Genomic DNA, 18,751 nt, shown 5'->3' with positions numbered 1-18,751 from the left:
AATGAAGTGGAAAAAGCTTTACCAATTTTTTTTCTTATTGTAACATATCAGACTAACAATGGTTTCAATTATCTGGATTAGATCAGGCAACACTGCTGAGTCAACTTGGGTTCCTATTGGTAATTGACTGAAGATCCGTTTAAATCATTGGGCTGGACAATTAACAGTGAGGGATGGGGCCAGTGTAAACAAGAAAGGATGTTTTGAAAAAAAATTCCCCCTGTTTAGAAAAATAGTTCTTACATGCTTGTGGTTACCATTTCTATATGACCACTTCAATTATTGCCGCCTGAACACATGATATAACTATTTTGATAGTTGGATAGAAGGGTCATCTTATGGTTTATTTCACAAGTCAAATTTGGAGCATAATTCAATCAAATACCCCTATGTATTGGTATGCATCTTCATGTATGTATTTACACAATTATAGTATTCCTGACCATTACCATGCACTTTTCTGTATCCTTGAATTTCCAAAGCTTTATTTGCTGGATCCGGGTCTTCTCCAGCGAGCTCAGTGCCCAGGGAGCATCCAACAACTGGGCTGGTTGTATGCAAGCTGGGATGTGCACAGGTACACATCTTGTTGCACATCCAACCAGTCCAGCCGTTGGACGCCCGCTGGAGAGGAGCCCGATCCTTATTTGTCACGTGACAAACTCTAATCGGGTTGCAATTTCACATATGAACAAAAATAAAACAATAGAGTTCTACCAATCCATGGAATTTGAGTAATTCTTAGCATTTTAAAGTGGGTGTGTAGCAAATTATGATGATATATCCTCAATTACTTTAAGTCTTAAGTATCATCGGCATTAGTGTTCCATTACAGGCTTCATTTCATTACATTCATTGCATGATGATTTTCTGCGAATGAAGAATCTTTGCCTGGAATGAGCAAAATCAAGGGTGGAAATAGCCCATTCCCATCTAAATGTTTCCAATCAAACTGCTCGTTGTTTCATTCTAACCCATAGTCATGAAGGACCTAAATCCTCTGTGGCGTGATAGGGTGTCTGGTGCACATCGGACTGTCAGGAGCACCTGAGGAATCAAATTGTTCATTGTTTCATTCTAACCCTATAGCCATGAGGGACCCAGATCCTCTGGCGTGACAGGGTATCCGGTGCACATCGGACTGTCAGGAGCACCTTTGGATGCAATCCAACACACGGGTGATAGATGGGGCTCTGTGCCTAGGTGCTCTGGCCGTTCAATGTGGGCCGGACGCCCTGCCTTGCCACAGAGGAGCCCCATCCTAGCCATGAGGCCATCATAATTACACATCTAAATTGACTAAATAATGGAGGTCTGAGATACTACTGATCTAATGAGTACTAAGAGTAAAGAAGATATCCAGCTCCAGGGGTCTTTGGGGCCCTCAAATTTGACTTGGAATGTCTACATAGGTGCTTCGTGGACCCCATGTAAGTAGATCATTCAATGGCCAAATGCCACTGTTGTCTTTTGCTTCTTCTGATGATTGGGTTTATTTTTTTTTATTTTTTTTTCAAGTAGTGTGGCTTGGCTTAAACATCCTCATCCTGAGTTTTTATCTTTTTCTGAATCCAAAAGAATGAAGAAGATTACCATTAGCTAGGGGTGCAACAGGATCTGGTTGAGCTGGGTTTTTTTAAAACTCAGCCCAACCATGAGTCCCTTGAGCCCGGCCCAACCCATCCCTAACTCAAAGCAAAAAAAAATTCAATCTTGATTCGTCTTTAGGACTAAGCCAGGCTAACCCTAATTGACCCTAACCATAGGGAGAGGGCAGGGAGATATAGGAGTTGGATCAAGTTGGGGAAAAGATGAAGAAGAGGAAGATAGGCCCTGGCTCAGCTTGAGGCCTCAACCCTGACCTGACCTAGCCTTGACTTAAGACCAGAAATTTTTTGCCCTGATTCATCCTCAGAACTTGGTATCTCAACTTAGGCCCCATTTGGGTTCTAGGCGAGATCAGACATCAGGGCCAAATCTGGACACTTACTATCACTATTAAAGAGATTGATTTTCCATTATAATCAGCTCCCACCATTAAAAAGAGTCCAAAGTGTTGGACCATGCATGGATTTAGTGTACGTTATCGGCTTGGGTTTCATCTATCCCAGAAACCGATATGATACCATTATGGACCAGCTCCTCAATTGAACAGTTTTGCCCATGGTTTTTCTCAAAATTCTAGTTTTTTTTTTATTTATTTATTTTTATAGTTTTACCCTCTATATTTTTTTTTGGTAAAAGTTTTACCCTTTATTTCGTAATCTGTGGTTAGTCATATTGATTCGGGCGATTCGATACGGATATTTCAACCCATGGGTCCATGGGTGGGTTTTGACTTTTTGAACACTTGGGGTTCATTCTTTTCCAACGTGAGGCGAGGTGAGGTGGGATTGGCTCCCGTCCTGCCGTGGCGGGAGCTGCCAGCACCCCCTTAAGATGGAGACACATGGCCTATAATACATCCAACGGTCAAAAAAGGCATGGCATAATGTAATCCCTTTTTCCTCCCTCACCCTCTCGTTTGAGGAAACCCGATCCAAATATTTGACCATTTTGAAACCCATAGATTAAAACTCTCGTTTCTAGTTTCTCTTGCCTCTTCCCCCTTTCTGATAGTCTCCATCTTTCCTGGAGGGAACTCTGCTCAAACCCTAGGTGAACAGCTCCATCTTCCCATTTAAACGGCGAACGGCGAACGGCGAACGGCGACAGTGACGGTAACCAGGTAATCTGCAGAGATATCCTTCACAGCCAGAAGCAAAACCAACAAAGGTGAAACAGTGAAAGGGGGCCACAAGGCCCACTACGGCACAACCGCAAGGCAGAGAGTGGCGTATGACCTATTGAGGGGTGAGCGAATAGGATTTGGTTCCTCCACAAATCCTAACCAAGCCAAGCTGTATCAAATTAGTTATATTTGAGGAACAAAAAAAAATTCTGATATTGCAACCTTTCTCCTGAAAAATTTTCCTCTAAAATGGATTAGAAGATGCCTTCCTTCGATCATTGATGCCACTCAGATTGTTTAAGATATGGAACGAATGGATTTTCAATTTAAATAGTGAAACGTGGAAATGGAGGGGATGGGACCGTTAGAAAAACAAAAATCACTATTCCAATTTTATTCAGTGCTAAGTTGCTTAAATTCTCGAAACTGCAGAGCTTTATGATTTCATGGACCACCCCTTCCTTCTCTTCCATTGAGAAGATGGGACACTCAATAAACTCTGCAATCCTTTTCAAGTGAAGAGCTGGTTCACCCACCATCTCGTAGTACCTGAGAAATAGCATATTTTGAGGCCTTTCTAAACTTGCTCTTCAAATCCTCTCTCATACGGCACAGTGGGAGTATGACGCATGCATCACAACCCTCTTTGTTACTTCTGTTTCTCCTTTTATCAATCATCTCGACACAAAAATAGAGACCGTTAAGGTTGTCGAATCGCCCAGGGAGAATCTTCCCAAAGAAGCGGTCCATCGTTCAAAGAAATAAATCTTGAAACAATGACTAGGTACGACTGGACCTGCGAAATTAAGTAATTGAATCTGTAGAAGCAGAGGTGGAACTGTGGAAGTGGTGGTCTGAGGTTGCAGGGGTGGAGGAGAGGAAGGGGGAAGAGAAAGAGAAGAAGATGCTCATTTTACCTGGTTAGCCTCGCCTTCGCCGTCACCGGATCCCTTGAGGAAGATAAAAGTTGCAGAGAAGCGAGGGTTTTGAGGAGATGAAGGGGGAAGAGGAAGAGAAACGAGGGTTTTGATTCCATTCGGGTCGGGTTTCGTCAAACGAGAGGGTAAGAGACGAAGATGGGTAAATATGGGTTACAATGAGACTGTCTTTTTTGACCGTTGGATTTATTAAAGGCCATGTGTCTCCATCTTAAGGTGGTGCTGGACCATCCAGCTCCCGCCACGGCCGGACAGCAGCCAAATCCGGTGAGGTGAGGTGAAATGAGAGTTTAGAAATGACTTAAATGCCCTTTCATGATTTATCAAACAAAACAGACATATCCCAATCAGGGTTTAGTATTGGAAGCCCCAAATGAGTAGATTCCTGATATAGTGTGGTGGGCTGTGGGCAGCAGCGTCACTCCGGTCAGGTCAGGTCAGCTCCGCTCAACACCTCAACCCTTGTAGTTTCGGATTCTCGAAAAAAACCCTAAAAAGGGGCTGCGGGCAGTCTGTAGGTTCGTTTCAATCCGAACCAACTCTAACTCACCTGATGAAGAACCAATCTTATTCCAACTGAAGCAATCCATTTCCGTCCGTGCAATCTCCATGAAAGTTCTACAGTAGAAAAGCAGAGATCCCTTGACGACGGATTCACTGGTACATCGTTCATTATCTCGAAAATGGCATCGAAAATGGCGATTCTTTCTAAAACCAGGACCTATCTCAAAACTCTAAACCCCATTTCCTTCCGAACGATCTCCACTTTCCCTTATCTCTCTCAGGAACCCCAACTTGCTGAACCCACAATCTTATCCTCGACTCCATTGCCTCCAAATCCATCATCTGGTAGTCCTCTTTACCAAGAGAACTGGAGAAACCCAATCCCTGATCCTAGCCTCGCTCAGTCTCTCGTTCCACTAGGTTTCATTCAGCAGGCATCATCATCTTCAAGGATCCAAGCCTTGTCTAATACGCTTGATGGTCCTAGCCTCATGAATGTATTCGCCGATTGGATGACTTCGCAGCGATGGGCTGATATCAAGCAATTGTTCGAGTTCTGGATTAGGTCTCTCGATACTAACGGGAAGCCGAATAGGCCCGATGTGAACCTGTACAATCACTATCTGAGGGCGAACTTAATGAATAGAGCTTCTGCTGGGGAGCTTCTCGATCTAGTGGCACATATGGAGGATTACGGCATTACGCCGAACACTGCATCGTTTAATCTGGTGTTGAAGGGGATGTATCAGGCGCAGGAGACTGAGGCTGCTGAGAAATTGATTGAACGGTATCCCATGATCATTTCTTCTTTTTCTTACTCAATCATTTGGTTTTGTGGTATTCTTAGTGCTAGTGCTAACTGCATTGTGCATGATTAAATATTGCCTTTCTTGAAGTGGATATGTATGGATTTGGGTATTACTTCTCTTATTTTGACACGGCGGCTTCTTACCCCCCTTGGTTACTGTACCTCTATTGTAAGTAAGTTTAGCATGAAGATTACCATTGGGTGTTTAATTACACGTTTCAGGTTGTGTGATTCTTGTGGAAAGGTGCCGCCAGTTCCCCCCTCCCTTCCAACCTGTTTCTGCGTTGTGTTCCCAGAAAAGATGATTTTTACTCGTTTCAAACATGAAATGAATTGCTTAAAATGACACGGACAGACTCCAAACATGCTTAGTGCCATTGCATATGGAAGAAATGAGCAGTTTAGGACCATACTCTTATGTCATTGGATATTTTAGCTTAATATCGTCAACATGATTAGTCAATTTTAAGCCAGAGGATGATCCATGGTCACTTGATTCTTTTTTCATGACACACACCTTTTTGGCAAAAATATCCCCACTTGGACTGAGTGTTCAACCATTGCGATATTGTCGAAGATTTGTATGGAACAAAATATGCTGCTTTACTAGTGCGTGGGACTTCTGGACAACTTTTCCTGTAGAAAGACTCCTATTATACAAAAATCAGTATTATTGAAAATTGAAAATAGCCACTCTTTTTTTTTTTTTTGCTTTTCTTCCCCCCCCCAAAAAAAAAAAAAAAAAAAAAAAAAAAATTGTCCTATCTGTTTGGCTGCATGTGAGAATTATATTCCCAGAAGCTCTGTAATTTAGTAGTCCGTATCTTGTGCTCTAATACCGATTTATATTCGATAAGATACCCTTGGTCCTGTGTATATGGACATTAGTACATGCAATAAGTTGATACTTATAAGCAACATGACGGGAAATAACTTGGCTAAATGCCTAGTTGTTTGAAAACGGCTTCTACCTGAGCTAGGGAGGAATTGTTTAACTATTTTCTTTTGTTTGTTTTTATTTTAAATAAATGAACTGTGCAACTCTATTGCTCCTTTTTTTTGTTTTACCTGGTTGTTCCTCTAGGCACTGACCTAATGAAAAATCTCCATGATCAAATTAGAAGAAAAAAGGAATTATAAATTTTGATATTTTGAATACTTGAACGTTCAAAATGTTATAAACTAGTAAAAGAGATGCATAAGCCTTGTGTATCACTAAAAAAACAAAGAGAGAAGGTAGATTTGTAATCGAACAAGCCAAATTTACAGTAAACGAGATAAGCAATAAAATGGTTGTGGATACATTAGTTTCTTACTTATAAATTGAGTGTTGAAGAACAAGACAATACAACAACATAGCCTTTTCCCAACTAAATGGGGTCGGTTACATTTAATTTTATCTCCTCATACAGGGTTTTAACTTTATCTCCTCATAGGAGGGAATACTATAAAGTAGCTTGATGGATAAACAAAAATACATGTATCAATGCTCTATGTTATTTCTGAGAGGGAAGAAAATGAGAAAAGAGAAAAGAAAAACATGCTTTGTTGGTTTTCTGTGCTGTTCATTGAAGGAGGAATACAGAATTGATCTTGATGAGGCAAGGAAAGAGAAACCCTTGCTTGAAGCGATAAGAAGCCATAACAGTGTAGATCAAAACATGAAGAAGAAGAGAGGGCGAAACTCTGTTCACGTGAACAGTGTCACAGCCCCTTAATTTGGTTTGGTGAGAATATTACTAGAAGATCATGGGGGCAGAATAGTCTTTTATTTATAAGTGATTCAAGTCTTTAAGTGGGGTATATTTGTCTGTTGGGGCCTAAGTATTTAAAGGCTACTTGCTAGAATCGATGGAGCCATATTGAGAGGTAAGGACCACCAATAACGAGAATCGGCAGCAATATTTGTTCACTTAAAAGTGGGGTCCACAAGAAGCACCATCGGCTGGAAGATTTAGAAGATTCCTTGAAGGCTTGAAGATTATATCTAGTTTCTATTTTTGAGTCAATCCTAGTTACTCTTTTCTGAGTTTCTATTTCCAAGTTTAGTTTCTAAGGGCCTCTTTGGTATCACTTTTCATTTTCATTTTCATTTTGTGACACATAAACGTTTTTACAAGTGTTTGGTACAATTTATGGACCCTATTTCTATTTACAAAACATCAAAATAATTGAAAGACCCCCAAAATGATAATGGACTCTTGACTCAAGAGTCCATTATGGATTATGGCCAAAAACGATTTTGTGTCATTTTTTTGCTGACTTTAAGTAGCATGTGCTTATGAATCCCAAAATAGAGGGTAGAAGCGTCATTTCCACCTTTAATCAGAAATACAAGTCCTGACAGGCCCCTTGTTGTTCTTCTTCTTCTTCTTCCTTCTGCAACCGCACCCGCCCCACCATCCTCTGTTCCACCCCTATCACCATCCACTCGTCCCCACCCCTGCAGCAACCCAAACCATGGTCGCTGACATTGCCCAGATCTCCATTCGGTAATCTCTTCTTCTTTTTCCTTACCTGCAATCTCTCTTCTTCCTCTTCATCTTCTCCAATATTCCGGTCTCCAATCTCCTTCTTCTTCTTCGAGAAACCCCATCCCCTGTTGCTACGACATCAATTGAGCTACCATTATCGGGAGGTGGATTCACATCAGAGTTAGGCTGTGGGTTCTCACCAGGGAGCTACCTCCTTGAGAAGAAAGAGAGAAGGAGAGAAAGAGAGATAGAGAGATAGGACAAAATAGTTGGCTGGCTTTCATTGATGACCCAATGATGCAGGTTCATCATAGAAATTGGCTTATTTCTTTAGAAATAGGCCTAGGGTTGGGTTATATACATGTTGGGCCTTTGTTCCCAAGGGTTTTCTATGTAATAGACCATTTTAATGAGCCTAAACTAGGGGTATATAGGTTGCATACGGGATTAGCCCAATACTTATAGTGTCTAAGTCTATTTTTGAGTCTTCTATATAAGTTTGTAAGGGAGGCCAGCATTGAATATGAATTTTGATTAATAAAAACTCAGCTTTATGCTTGCTGCCATTGCTGCTGCTTTTTGTGAGTGTATATCCTTGTGGATCTCAAGGTGGATAGGTTGGGTGGACTCCTGCGACTCCTTGTGTCTGTCCAGTACCGGGAGGTTCTTCTTCTTCTTCAATTGAGCTTCTTCAAGCTGCTACTGCTGCCTTTGAAGGAGATCAAACCAGTAAGTAATTTTAGTTTCCTGCATATATCCTTCCCCTCCATCCATCAAACCCTAACCTCCATTAAACCTGCAACTCCTACCTTAACTAGGACTCCCTCATAAGTCATAACTACAGATCTGTCCATCAGTTTCAAACCAAACTTCTAGCATACAACCCCCACACTTCCTCCTACACTCGATCCTAAACCCAGCTCATAACTCCCACTCTACCCTCTCCATTCCTTCACTCCATTAAAGCCCAAAACCTGCAACACAATTCTGTCCAGAATTGCAGAATTTTAAAACCTTCCCAAATCCTATTATTTATATACCATAAAAGCACCCTAGACCTGTACATTAAAACCCCATAAACCCTATTACTATTGTCCAACCCTAACCCTAGTTTTGACCTAGATTTCTGAACCCTAACCTAATCAGCCAGCCCTTGTATGTGACCTCTTTACCCTGGCTCCTAGTGGGACTACTCCTACCTAGGACTACATTAATTGGTATCAGAGCTATGGCGGAGGGAAGCTCCAACCAAGCCTCGAAAGACCCACCTCCATTCGTTTTTAAGACCCGAGTTCTTCTACCCAATGGGAGCACAGCCATATTACTTGTTGATGAGAGGCGATCCAACAACATGATTTCACAATCCGTGGTGGATATGTTGTCCCAGTCAGGAGAGATTTGCATCATGCCTACAGGTCAAGTCTTTGTTGAATTTGTGTGTTCCTCATACTCTGACGGTGCTTGGTGTAAGCCGGTACCATCTCCAAGGAGCGTTATTGCAGTAGGTTGTAATTGGTTGGACGAGCAACAAGGTTGGATTGAACCTGAAAACAACTCGTGTGTCCTTCTTGATTGGCACCGTCTATACCATTTGTTTACTCTAAAAGGGTTACAACCAAAGGTGACCACATCGACTGTACAACCACAGGGACTGCTGAACATGTCAACTCAAACGCAAGTGGCATCGACTGTGTTTGAAGTTTCACCAATGGCAGATGTACCAACAGAAGATTCTACTAAGGCAGTTTGTGTTGAAGAGATTCAAGAACTGATAGCTAAAGAAATTCAAGTAGACCAAGCTGCACCAGTAGTTGAGATCATAATTGAGAAGCTCGGCCATCAAATTGATGTGGAAGTCCAAGACACAATTGTAGGAGATTCTACTGAAGAGGTATACATTGAAGAGAACAAAGTAGACAAAGCTGAAACAATAGGAGATGAAAAGTTGATTGAGAGCATTCCAAAGGAAAACAATGACCTTCAAGATGCTGTTCTTGAAGAGGTGGAGCTTGTCTCTCATGCATTAGATGAGAAGGTTGCTAACACTGAAGGCTCTATGGACGAGACGTTGACAGTTGCTGCTGATTCAAAGAAAGAACACAGAGTTTGTTATGCCACCATGGTTCTTCGAAGAGCAAGCTCCACGCATTGAAGACTTTATCCCCAATGTTCCTGCCTCATCGGAATTTTGTTTGGGGATGGTCAAAGCTGCTGATCACATGTTGATTCCCCCCCCCCCCATCACTGCAAAATTCGAGGACGAATTTTTTCAAGTTGGGGTGAGTTGGTGCAGGTTCATCATAGAAATTGGCTTATTTCTTTAGAAATAAGCCTAGGGTTAGGTTATATACATGTTGGGCCTTTGTTTCCAAGGGTTTTCTATGTAATAGGCCACTTTAATGAGCCTAAACTTGGGTATATAGGTTGCATACGGGATTAGCCCAATACTTAGTTTATGTTTATGTTTTTTAATTGAACAGATTCAAATTGGTTGCATCCAATTGGTTCAATTTAAGTGATCATGTGACTTGGTTAAGTGGTCATGTGACAACTTAAGTGGTCATGTGATGTAAGTTGGGCCGGATTAGGTCTCTATAAGTCCAACCATGTTTTGAGTCTATTTCCTTTAGTATGCTAGTTTCCTAGTCAGTTTAAGTTACCTAATAGGTTAGGGATAGGGTTAGGCCTTTCCTTTTTAGTGTCTAAGTCTATTTTTGAGTCTTCTATATAAGTTTGTAAGGGAGGCCAGCATTGAATACTAATTTTGATTAATAAAAACTCAGCTTTATGCTTGCTGCCATTGCTGCTGCTCTTTGTGAGTGTATATCCTTGTGGATCTCAAGGTGGATAGGGTGGGTGGACTCCTGCGACTCCTTGCGTCTGTCCAGTACCGGGAGGTTCTTCTTCTTCTTCAATCGAGCTTCTTCAAGCTGCTACTGCTGCCTTTGAAGGAGATCAAACCAGTAAGTAATTTTAGTTTTCTGCATATATCCTTCCCCTCCATCCATCAAACCCTAACCTCCATTAAACCTGCAACTCCTACCATAACTAGGACTCCCTCATAACTACAGTTCTGTCCATCAGTTTCAAACCAAACTTCCAGTATACAACCCCCACACTTCCTCCTACACTCCATCCCAAACCCAGCTCATAACTCCCACTCTACCCTCTCCATTCCTTCACTCCATTAAAGCCCAAAACCTGCAACACAATTCTGTCCAGAATTGCAAAATTTTAAATCCTTCCCAAACCCTATTATTTATATACCATAAAAGCACCCTAGATCTGCACATTAAAACCCCATAAACCCTAATACCATTGTCCAACCCTAACCCTAGTTTTGACCTAGATTTCTGAACACTAACCCAATCGACCAGCCCTTGTGTGTGACCTCTTTACCCTGGCTCCTAGTGGGACTACACCTACCTAGGACTACATTACCCAAGGTCCATTTAAATACAATTCGTCATATCTGTAACGTGTTCTCCCTTCTAACATTTCTGTTATTCATCAGTCTATCCCTTCCTTACACTTAATCCTCCAAATTAGCAGGTCTTGTACGATGCCTTGTGCTCCTTCTCAAGGGCTGAGTCATGGCGGTTGCTTCACGATTTGTGCCAGCTCCATCAGGTTCTATGCCAGTTGGTTCCACATGTTCTTGAGAGATCATATCAGTTTCACACATTCAAATGCCGAACAGGGGATCGTCTTCGTTAAGACTCCTCCTAGCTATTTTCTATATGCTGTATGTCGTTCTCTTGATGCTTCTCGCGCTTGGAATTTTTTCTATTCCGGTCAATAACGGTGATTCCCGGAAAGCTAACGATCTCAGTTCGGTCCGCCTTTAGAATGTCGTCAAGTATGTAGCTTTGAATCTATTGTTATTGGAGTGATATGCGTTTGATGTTGAATTTTTTATCTATTGTTAAGAAGAAGAAGATGGAGAAGAAATCAGGTGAAGAAAGACGGTTTCAGATTGGGGAGGAAGATGGGTGAAGAGATGCCTTCTTCACCCACCACTTAAACTACATATGGGTTTTGGGTTTGGACTCTTTCTTAAAAAATTGTGATAAAAATCATTTGCACCAAACCTATTTTTCATTCTACAATCAATTATGTTTTCTAGTTACCAAACACATTTTATTTTTTCATCAAAAATGGTTTTCAGTAATGATTTTGTAAATAGAAAAAAAAAAAAAGAAAGAAAAGTGATACCAAAGAGGACCTAATTTTCAGTTTAGTAGTTTCTATTTTCTTTTAACTTGAGGTGCAAGTATAAGGCCTCTATTTATTGTAAAGGTTTTTAGAAGCCTCCCCACGATTTTAAGAAGATGAATGAGTATGAGTTTGGCTCGAGTGCAACTGAGTTTTTATCCTTGTGTGGATGAAGGGTTGAGAAACCTGACTGAGAGAGCTGAAGCATCTTTATCCCTCCCTTCTCTTATCTTCTTCCTTCCTCCTGCCCCTACTCGAGGTCTGTTGGTGACTGCTGCTGTGAGTCTTCCACTGCTCTGCCGCTACACTTGTGTCAACATTATTCCACTGCTGCTGCATCTGTGAAGGACCAGAGATCAACCCAAATGACTGCTGGAGTTGCTGCTGCTGAACTGAGGCCAGGGAATCCATCCCCACACCTGCGGTTGCACCTCTTCCTAGTTCTCTGCTGCTGCAACCTTTGGATCTTCGTATCTCAGCAATTACTGATGAGACTTGGCTGAGTTTTGGAGGGCTAAACCCTGCCATTGAACCTTACACTCGATCCCAGTTTGAGATCCTTCTGTAGGCTGATTTGGTCTGTAGCTCCTACCTTCTAAATTTGGAGTTAACCTTCCAAATTGGTAATCTTCTTCTACCTTTGTTTCTGACCATTGGAATCAGCTCCAATTTGGAGGCTTAGTCCATCCTATCAAGACCTATACTTGATCTCCTTTGGAGTAGGGGTGTCAATGGGTCGGGTTGGGCCGGGCCTGCCTAAACCCTGACCCTGACCCTAGAGGCCTTAACCTAAACCCTGACCCTGACCCAACCCTGGCAGGGCCAAGAAACCCTCAACCCTGACCCGACCCTGCCAGGGTTTTTCCTAACCCGGCCCGGCCCGACCCGACCCTGATAGGGTTGGGCAGGGTCGGGTTGGCCCTGATTGACCCTGTCTTGACCCTGATTGATATATATCAAAAAATATATCTAAAAAAAACCTGAAAAATTCTTTAAAGAAGAAGAATAAGAGGGGAAGGAGAGAGGGAGAGAGGGACTTGTAAATTTAAATAAAAATAATTCACAAACATGTATAAATCTTGACTGCAAGCTTATCTCAAGTACCTCAATTACATTTTCCTCAAGAACTCAAATTATTGAACACATGAGATAAAAAGAACAAAGCTTGGCAAAAGAATAAACATTAAAAATTCATAAATCCTAAGAGCTTAATTTATATATTGCAAGAGGCTTTAATGTTTTATCAATAGCCAATACAACAAATGCAACATTTTGACTTGAATTTAAGGGAGAGAACTATCTACCCACCATAAACAGAAGAACATATACTTTGGTTCTGTTATGATATTCATTTACGAATAAAGTTCCAACTTTCAATGGCATGAAGATTTAAAAGAACAAGAGCGGGATTGTAAATGAACAGAAACTAATAGTGTATTTGGGTAGGCAAGAGTGAAAAGATAAAGAAGGGATTGTAACTAATGTGAAGGGTCACACTTGGAACAAAGCAAAATAATAGACTAAGTGGAGAATAAGGAATAAAGGGCAGGGGTATTAAGGAAATAAAACAAATAGGGGTTTGAATTAGACTCACGATTGAAGTCTTCTTCAACCTTCGGCCAATGAACCGGGCGGAACAGGGCTTCAATCTTCTTGAGAGATAGATCTCTCTCATCCGGAGGTCTTTTGTTCCGAAATTTTGAGAGTAGCAACCACACCCCCAAGGCCTCTCAATCCTCAATAGCATAAGCAACCAATAGGAATAAACGCAGACAGCAGCTGGGTAAAAGAAGAAAGAAGAAGGAAATCAGTGGAGGGAGGAGTGCACGCAAGGCTCATGGCAACCATCGGTTAACCCAAAAAAAATCTCATTCCAAAACTCTCAAATCTGAGTATCGGTGGATTACAATGGTATTTAAAAAAAATAATTGAATACTCTTACTCTAAAACTGAAACAAGAAACCCTAATTAAAACATAAATAGAATTAGACTCTACTATGGACTCAACTAAACAAACTTCGGCTCAAACTCTGCTTCTTATCCAACGCCTATCTGCATAATTGTACCTTCATGTTGTACTCCCTAGTATTCTACCAGACTACCAGAGTACTCGCGAATCTCCTCTCTCTCTCTCTCTGCCAAAATCCATGAACAAACATTGTTGGAAGCAAGCCAGCAGAGAAGACGAACGCAAGAACTCGACGCAGGTAAGCAGCTTCCTTGATCTTCACTGAAGCTTGATAGCAGGCAAGGAGGAAGATGGAGGCACGATCGTCGAGCGGCGGCTTTTTGGATCTGGATAAGAGAAAAAATGAAAAGGGATTTAGATTTTAGGGTTTACTATTGGCTTTTTGTCTTTTCTTTTATAATATATACATTAATATATAATATTATATATCTATAACTAATACAGGGTCGGGTCCGGGCCGGGCCGGGCTAAGCCCGAGGTCTTATCCCGGACCCGACCCGACCCTGCCAGGGTCAGCCAAAAACTCAACCCTAACCCGCCCTTCGGGTTGGTAGATCAGGGTCGGGTCGGGTCCAGGCTCAAGGCGGGTTCGGGCCAGCCGGGTATTATTGACACCCCTACTTTGGAGCCCAATCTCAGCACTGCTGTGAGATATTCTTCAACTTTCTATTTTGGTGTTTCTCTTATATCTCAACATCCAACCATCACAATTGGCTGTAATTTGGAGCAAAGAACCTGATCAGCATCACCTCCACTCAACCTAAGCTTGATCACCATCACATGGATAGTTTGGCTGGAAACCCTAAGTTTCTAATTCTGAGTTTATTCCAGTTTTTTATTTTTGTGGGTTTTTGGGACCAGCAAACTCAGCACTGCTGTGAGATATTCTTCAACTTTCTATTTTTTTGTTTCTTTAATTTCTCAACATCCAACCATCACAATTGGCTATAATTTGGAGCAAAGGACCTGATCAGCATCACCTCCACTCAACCTAAGTTTGATCACCATCACATGGCTGGTTTGGCTGGAAACCCTAAGCATTTTGAAAATTCATAAAGCTATGAGCACAAGCCTTGCTAAAAAGAAATCAAATGCATATCAGCTAGAAAAGCCAAAGCTTAATTGTTTTCCATTGGGTCCATTTCTCACCCTCTTCTTTTCTAGATATACTTTTATGTTACATTAAATTAATATGTATATCACTTTTTGTGGCATTATTTTGTCATTGATCATAGATTATCTTTATGACTTGGTTATTATTGGTAAGACTTTCTTGTTTTATGATGAATGGGTCTTTTTGATATCAGGATGCTGCTGACAGGAAAGGAATCTCTGCCTGATGATGAGTCATATGACTTGGTTATTGGCATGCTCTTTTTGAGGAATCAAATTGATGCTGCCCTAAAATATTTGGATTTAACTCTAAAATCTGGTTACATGGTGTCAATGAGGGTGTTTTCAGATTGTGTAAAGAGTTGTGTTAATGCTGGGAGGTTGGATGCATTGGTATCCATCATAGAGAGGTGCAAGGTACACTACCAATTCGAGTAATTCCCCTCCCCTTCCCTCCCCCCTCAAAAAAAAAAAAAAGTGGGAAAGGGGGAGGGGGAAGGAATATACACTTTTTTTTTTTGTTCTCTTTGTTTTGTAATGCCTCTTTTGTGTGTTCCCAGAAAACGGATCAAAACAAATCTCTCTGTCCAGGCTGGCTCCTGTCTAATTATATTGCAGATGTAGCATTACAAGAGGATAATAGCAAATTGGCCTTTTACGCTTTGGAGTTTTTGGCCAAATGGATTGCTCGTGGTGAAACAACAAGACCTCCTGTTCTGCTCTCTGTGGATGAAGGACTGGTTGTGTCAGCACTGGGAACTGCTGCTAGGACCTATAATGCTAATCTTGTAAATGCGTCATGGACCATCCTCCATCGCTCCTTGCGCCAGAAGAGGGCCCCCAACCCAGAATCTTATCTTGGGAAACTATATGCCTATTCATCTCTGGGGAATTTACAGAAGGCTTTTAGTACTCTGCATGAATTTGAATCTGCTTATGGGAGTTCTAGTGAAGCAGAGGATCTATTCTCTCCTTTTACTTCTTTGTATCCGTTGGTTGTAGCATGCTGCAAGAATGGTTTTGAGACTCTGGACGCGGTATGGCCTTTCTGGGATATTTTTTTCCCCATCTTTCTGTATGCATTTTTTAGGTCGTGTCCCCCCCCTTCCCTTTTTTTTTTTTCCTGCTTTACGTTTTTCCATGATGGCTTTCAAAATATCTTTGAGGGTAAACTTTCCTGTGGTTGCACAAGTATTTGAGTACTTGCCTAAATGATGCTAAAAACTAATCAATGATTTTTACTTCTCTTGATTTATGTCACCAGTAGTCCACTCTCTCTCTCTCATGGGGGGTTAGAGATGAGTAACAGATCTCTAGGAAGCTCATCTGCCAATGTATTCCTGGATCTTAGATGGGATAAGAACAAGATGTTCCTAGATTGACTTGGGCCATAGCATGACTGATAAGATAAACATATGCCCCGAGGGCCTATGACCTACACAAGATGACCAATTGATGATGATCAAGCTGGTTATGAGAGACAATTGCTAGGTTTCTATTCATATGAGAATGTTTGCACTGAATTGACCTTCAAGTAATTGTTCACGTACATTGATAGGCCATGCAACGGCTAATGTGCTTGTATGTTGTCTGGGTGCTTCTCTCTCTCTCTCTCTCATGCACACACACAGGCATATGTGCACATTGATGCCTTTTGTCTGACTTATTTTCAGCTCTCATGATAAAATGTGTCAGGTCTATTTTCAATTGGAGAATTTGAGTCGTGGAGATCCTCCATACAAGTCTGTTGCTGCTCTTAACTGTATAATATTAGGATGTGCAAACATATGGGACCTTGATCGGGCCTACCAGACTTTCGAGGCCATTAGCAATGGCTTTGGTTTGACTCCCAATATCCATTCATACAATGCTTTGATGTGTGCATTTGGGAAGCTGAAGAAGGTGATTTGTGCAATACGTTTTTTCTTTACATTCAATACCTCCTCTGTGGGCAGTATATAATATTTCTTTTCTGGTACTAATTTTATCTGAAAAATGATTGGCAGACATTTGAAGCTTCAAGGGTGTTTGAGCACTTAGCAAGCTTGGGTGTGAAACCAAATGCGATGTCATATACTTTGCTGGTTAATGCTCATCTCATTAATCGTGATCAAAAGTCTGCCGTCGCAGTGATTGACGAGATGGTATGAACCTTTGTTTCTCTGTAACATGAAAAATGGCCCCTGTATATCTTATGAATGCTAGCTGGCTAATGCATGAGATGAAAACTCATTGGGCAGGTGGAGGCAGGATTTGCACCATCCAAGGAGCTACTGAAAAATGTCAAGCGGCGATGCATCCGGGAGTTAGATTTTGATACTGATGATTTGGTGGACTCCCAAGCTAAAAAGTTTACTATTCGAATGGGTACTGAGAACCGGAGGAACATGCTGTTTAATCTTCAGTACAGCACCAACTACCCCTAGGAGGTAATTCTTGGATCATCAAAGACTATTTATCAGGCAGGATGGCATCCTCAATGCCAGGTCACATGCATGGCACAAGGGAATGTCTTGAAGACAACATTTAACAGGTCCCCTTCCCCCCCCCACCACCACCACCACCACCACCACCACCACCACAACCACCCAAAAAAAAAAAAATCTGCTATATAGAAGTATCTCAAGTGGCCCAGGAATAAGGATGGAGTTATGGTGGTTGAAATACCCTTCCCAGCTCTAATCAGGTAGTGTTATACCAACTCCTTCAGTTGGTTGTGGTTTGAATCATGAACAACTTGCCTGACTTTGGCTTTGGAGATCTTGACGAGACCTGTTGAATGATGGTTCCTTGCTTCCTGCATTTGTTCCATTTGTGGCACTAGCTGATGTGTACTTTTGTCTTTTTACTTCCACCATCACTTCTGAGGGAAGTGTTAGTTCCTTACCCTTATATTACATGTATTCTGTAACTGCAGGGTAGTTGATTTGGGCTATTCTGCCCCATGAGGTTTCCACCGTTTGTTCTGGGACTACTGACTATTCATACTCTGGTTCACCAAGTAAGCTTCATACCTTCCAAACCTTTCCACAGAGAGCCAGTCCCCTTTTTTGTGTAAATTACATAATTGTACTTAATTTGGAGGATTCAAAGGCGGCGGGAGGGTCTGGGATTGTAGTCCTCGACGGCCATATCTTTTTGTTGAATTTATTCTTTTTAGGATCTTTAATGGGAAAACTACTGTTTTAGTGGAATGCTAGTTCCTCTTTTGCCCGCATTCTTGTGTCTTATCTATCCAAATGGGATTTTTGAACATTGATGAAAAATGTAGGACTTCATAAATAAATGAAAAAGTCTGGAGTAGAATTTTCTGTGAATAAATTAATAATTCCATGGTACTGGTAGTACCGGTACTGTCATTGTGCTTTTTCTGTGAAGCTCTAGATAATCAAGCAAAATAACATTCATTCCTGCAATTTCTTTTTTTTTTTTTTTTTTTTTTTTTTTTTTGAGAGGATTCATTCATTCACTCATTTCTGTACTTTGTTAGTAACGTAAGAAACGCAAGCATCTCCGGTCTACCAGATGTCAAGTGGACTAACTTGGTTGGATGTGATTATTTCCAGTAGACACAATCTATGTTTTAAAACTCGGAATCGATCAGAGAGGATTTGGATCCGACTCGGATCCAAATCGGTTCAGGAATCGGGAATCTAAGTTATTTGATGGGAAAATCGAATTGGTTCATGAATTGAGAATCAGCCCATGAATGGGTATGACTCAAGATTGATTATAAAGAAAATGACTACAAACTGGCTGATTCAGATCTGATTCTAATTCAGCAATCAATGATTAGGAGCGGTTCAAATCGAGATCGATGTCAGCTGATTCTGAATGAAATTGGCTGATTCACTGATTCGTTTCCCAATTTTTAAAATCATGCGTGGAATCCTCGTACCTCCTTAGACTTACTTCCCCTGGCGGTGTGCCCAGAATCTCGCTTCACCCTTGTGCTTCGTCAACCCCTTCCAGTGCTTCATCTTTCTCTCTCCCAAGCGT

General features: G+C 41.4%; 1 protein-coding gene across 1 annotated transcript; it reads left to right on the top strand.

Annotated features, from left to right (window-relative positions):
- Positions 1–4,322: 4,322 nt before the first annotated feature.
- On the top strand, positions 4,323–18,073 carry LOC122670814 (pentatricopeptide repeat-containing protein At1g26460, mitochondrial). Its single transcript, XM_043867811.1, has 7 exons — positions 4,323–4,960; positions 14,947–15,169; positions 15,313–15,789; positions 16,448–16,654; positions 16,759–16,896; positions 16,993–17,181; positions 17,670–18,073. The coding sequence occupies exons 1-6, from the start codon at positions 4,353–4,355 to the stop codon at positions 17,176–17,178; spliced, it is 1,839 nt and encodes a 612-aa protein (XP_043723746.1). The 5' UTR covers positions 4,323–4,352; the 3' UTR covers positions 17,179–17,181; positions 17,670–18,073.
- The last annotated feature ends 678 nt before the right edge of the window (positions 18,074–18,751 follow it).

This window comes from Telopea speciosissima, chromosome 8 (genome assembly GCF_018873765.1).
Source record: "Telopea speciosissima isolate NSW1024214 ecotype Mountain lineage chromosome 8, Tspe_v1, whole genome shotgun sequence".
Lineage (NCBI taxonomy): Eukaryota > Viridiplantae > Streptophyta > Magnoliopsida > Proteales > Proteaceae > Telopea > Telopea speciosissima.
The sequence above is the reverse complement of the archived record's forward strand: the minus strand, read 5'-3'. Positions and strand labels throughout refer to the sequence as shown.

Coding starts and splice junctions, on each gene's coding strand:
- LOC122670814 (XM_043867811.1), top strand. CDS start 4,353: ATGGCATCGAAAATGGCGATTCTTTCTAAAACCAGGACCTATCTCAAA. Junction 15,790..16,447: donor GTTTTGAGACTCTGGACGCG/GTATGGCCTTTC, acceptor AAAATGTGTCAG/GTCTATTTTCAATTGGAGAA. Junction 16,655..16,758: donor CATTTGGGAAGCTGAAGAAG/GTGATTTGTGCA, acceptor AATGATTGGCAG/ACATTTGAAGCTTCAAGGGT.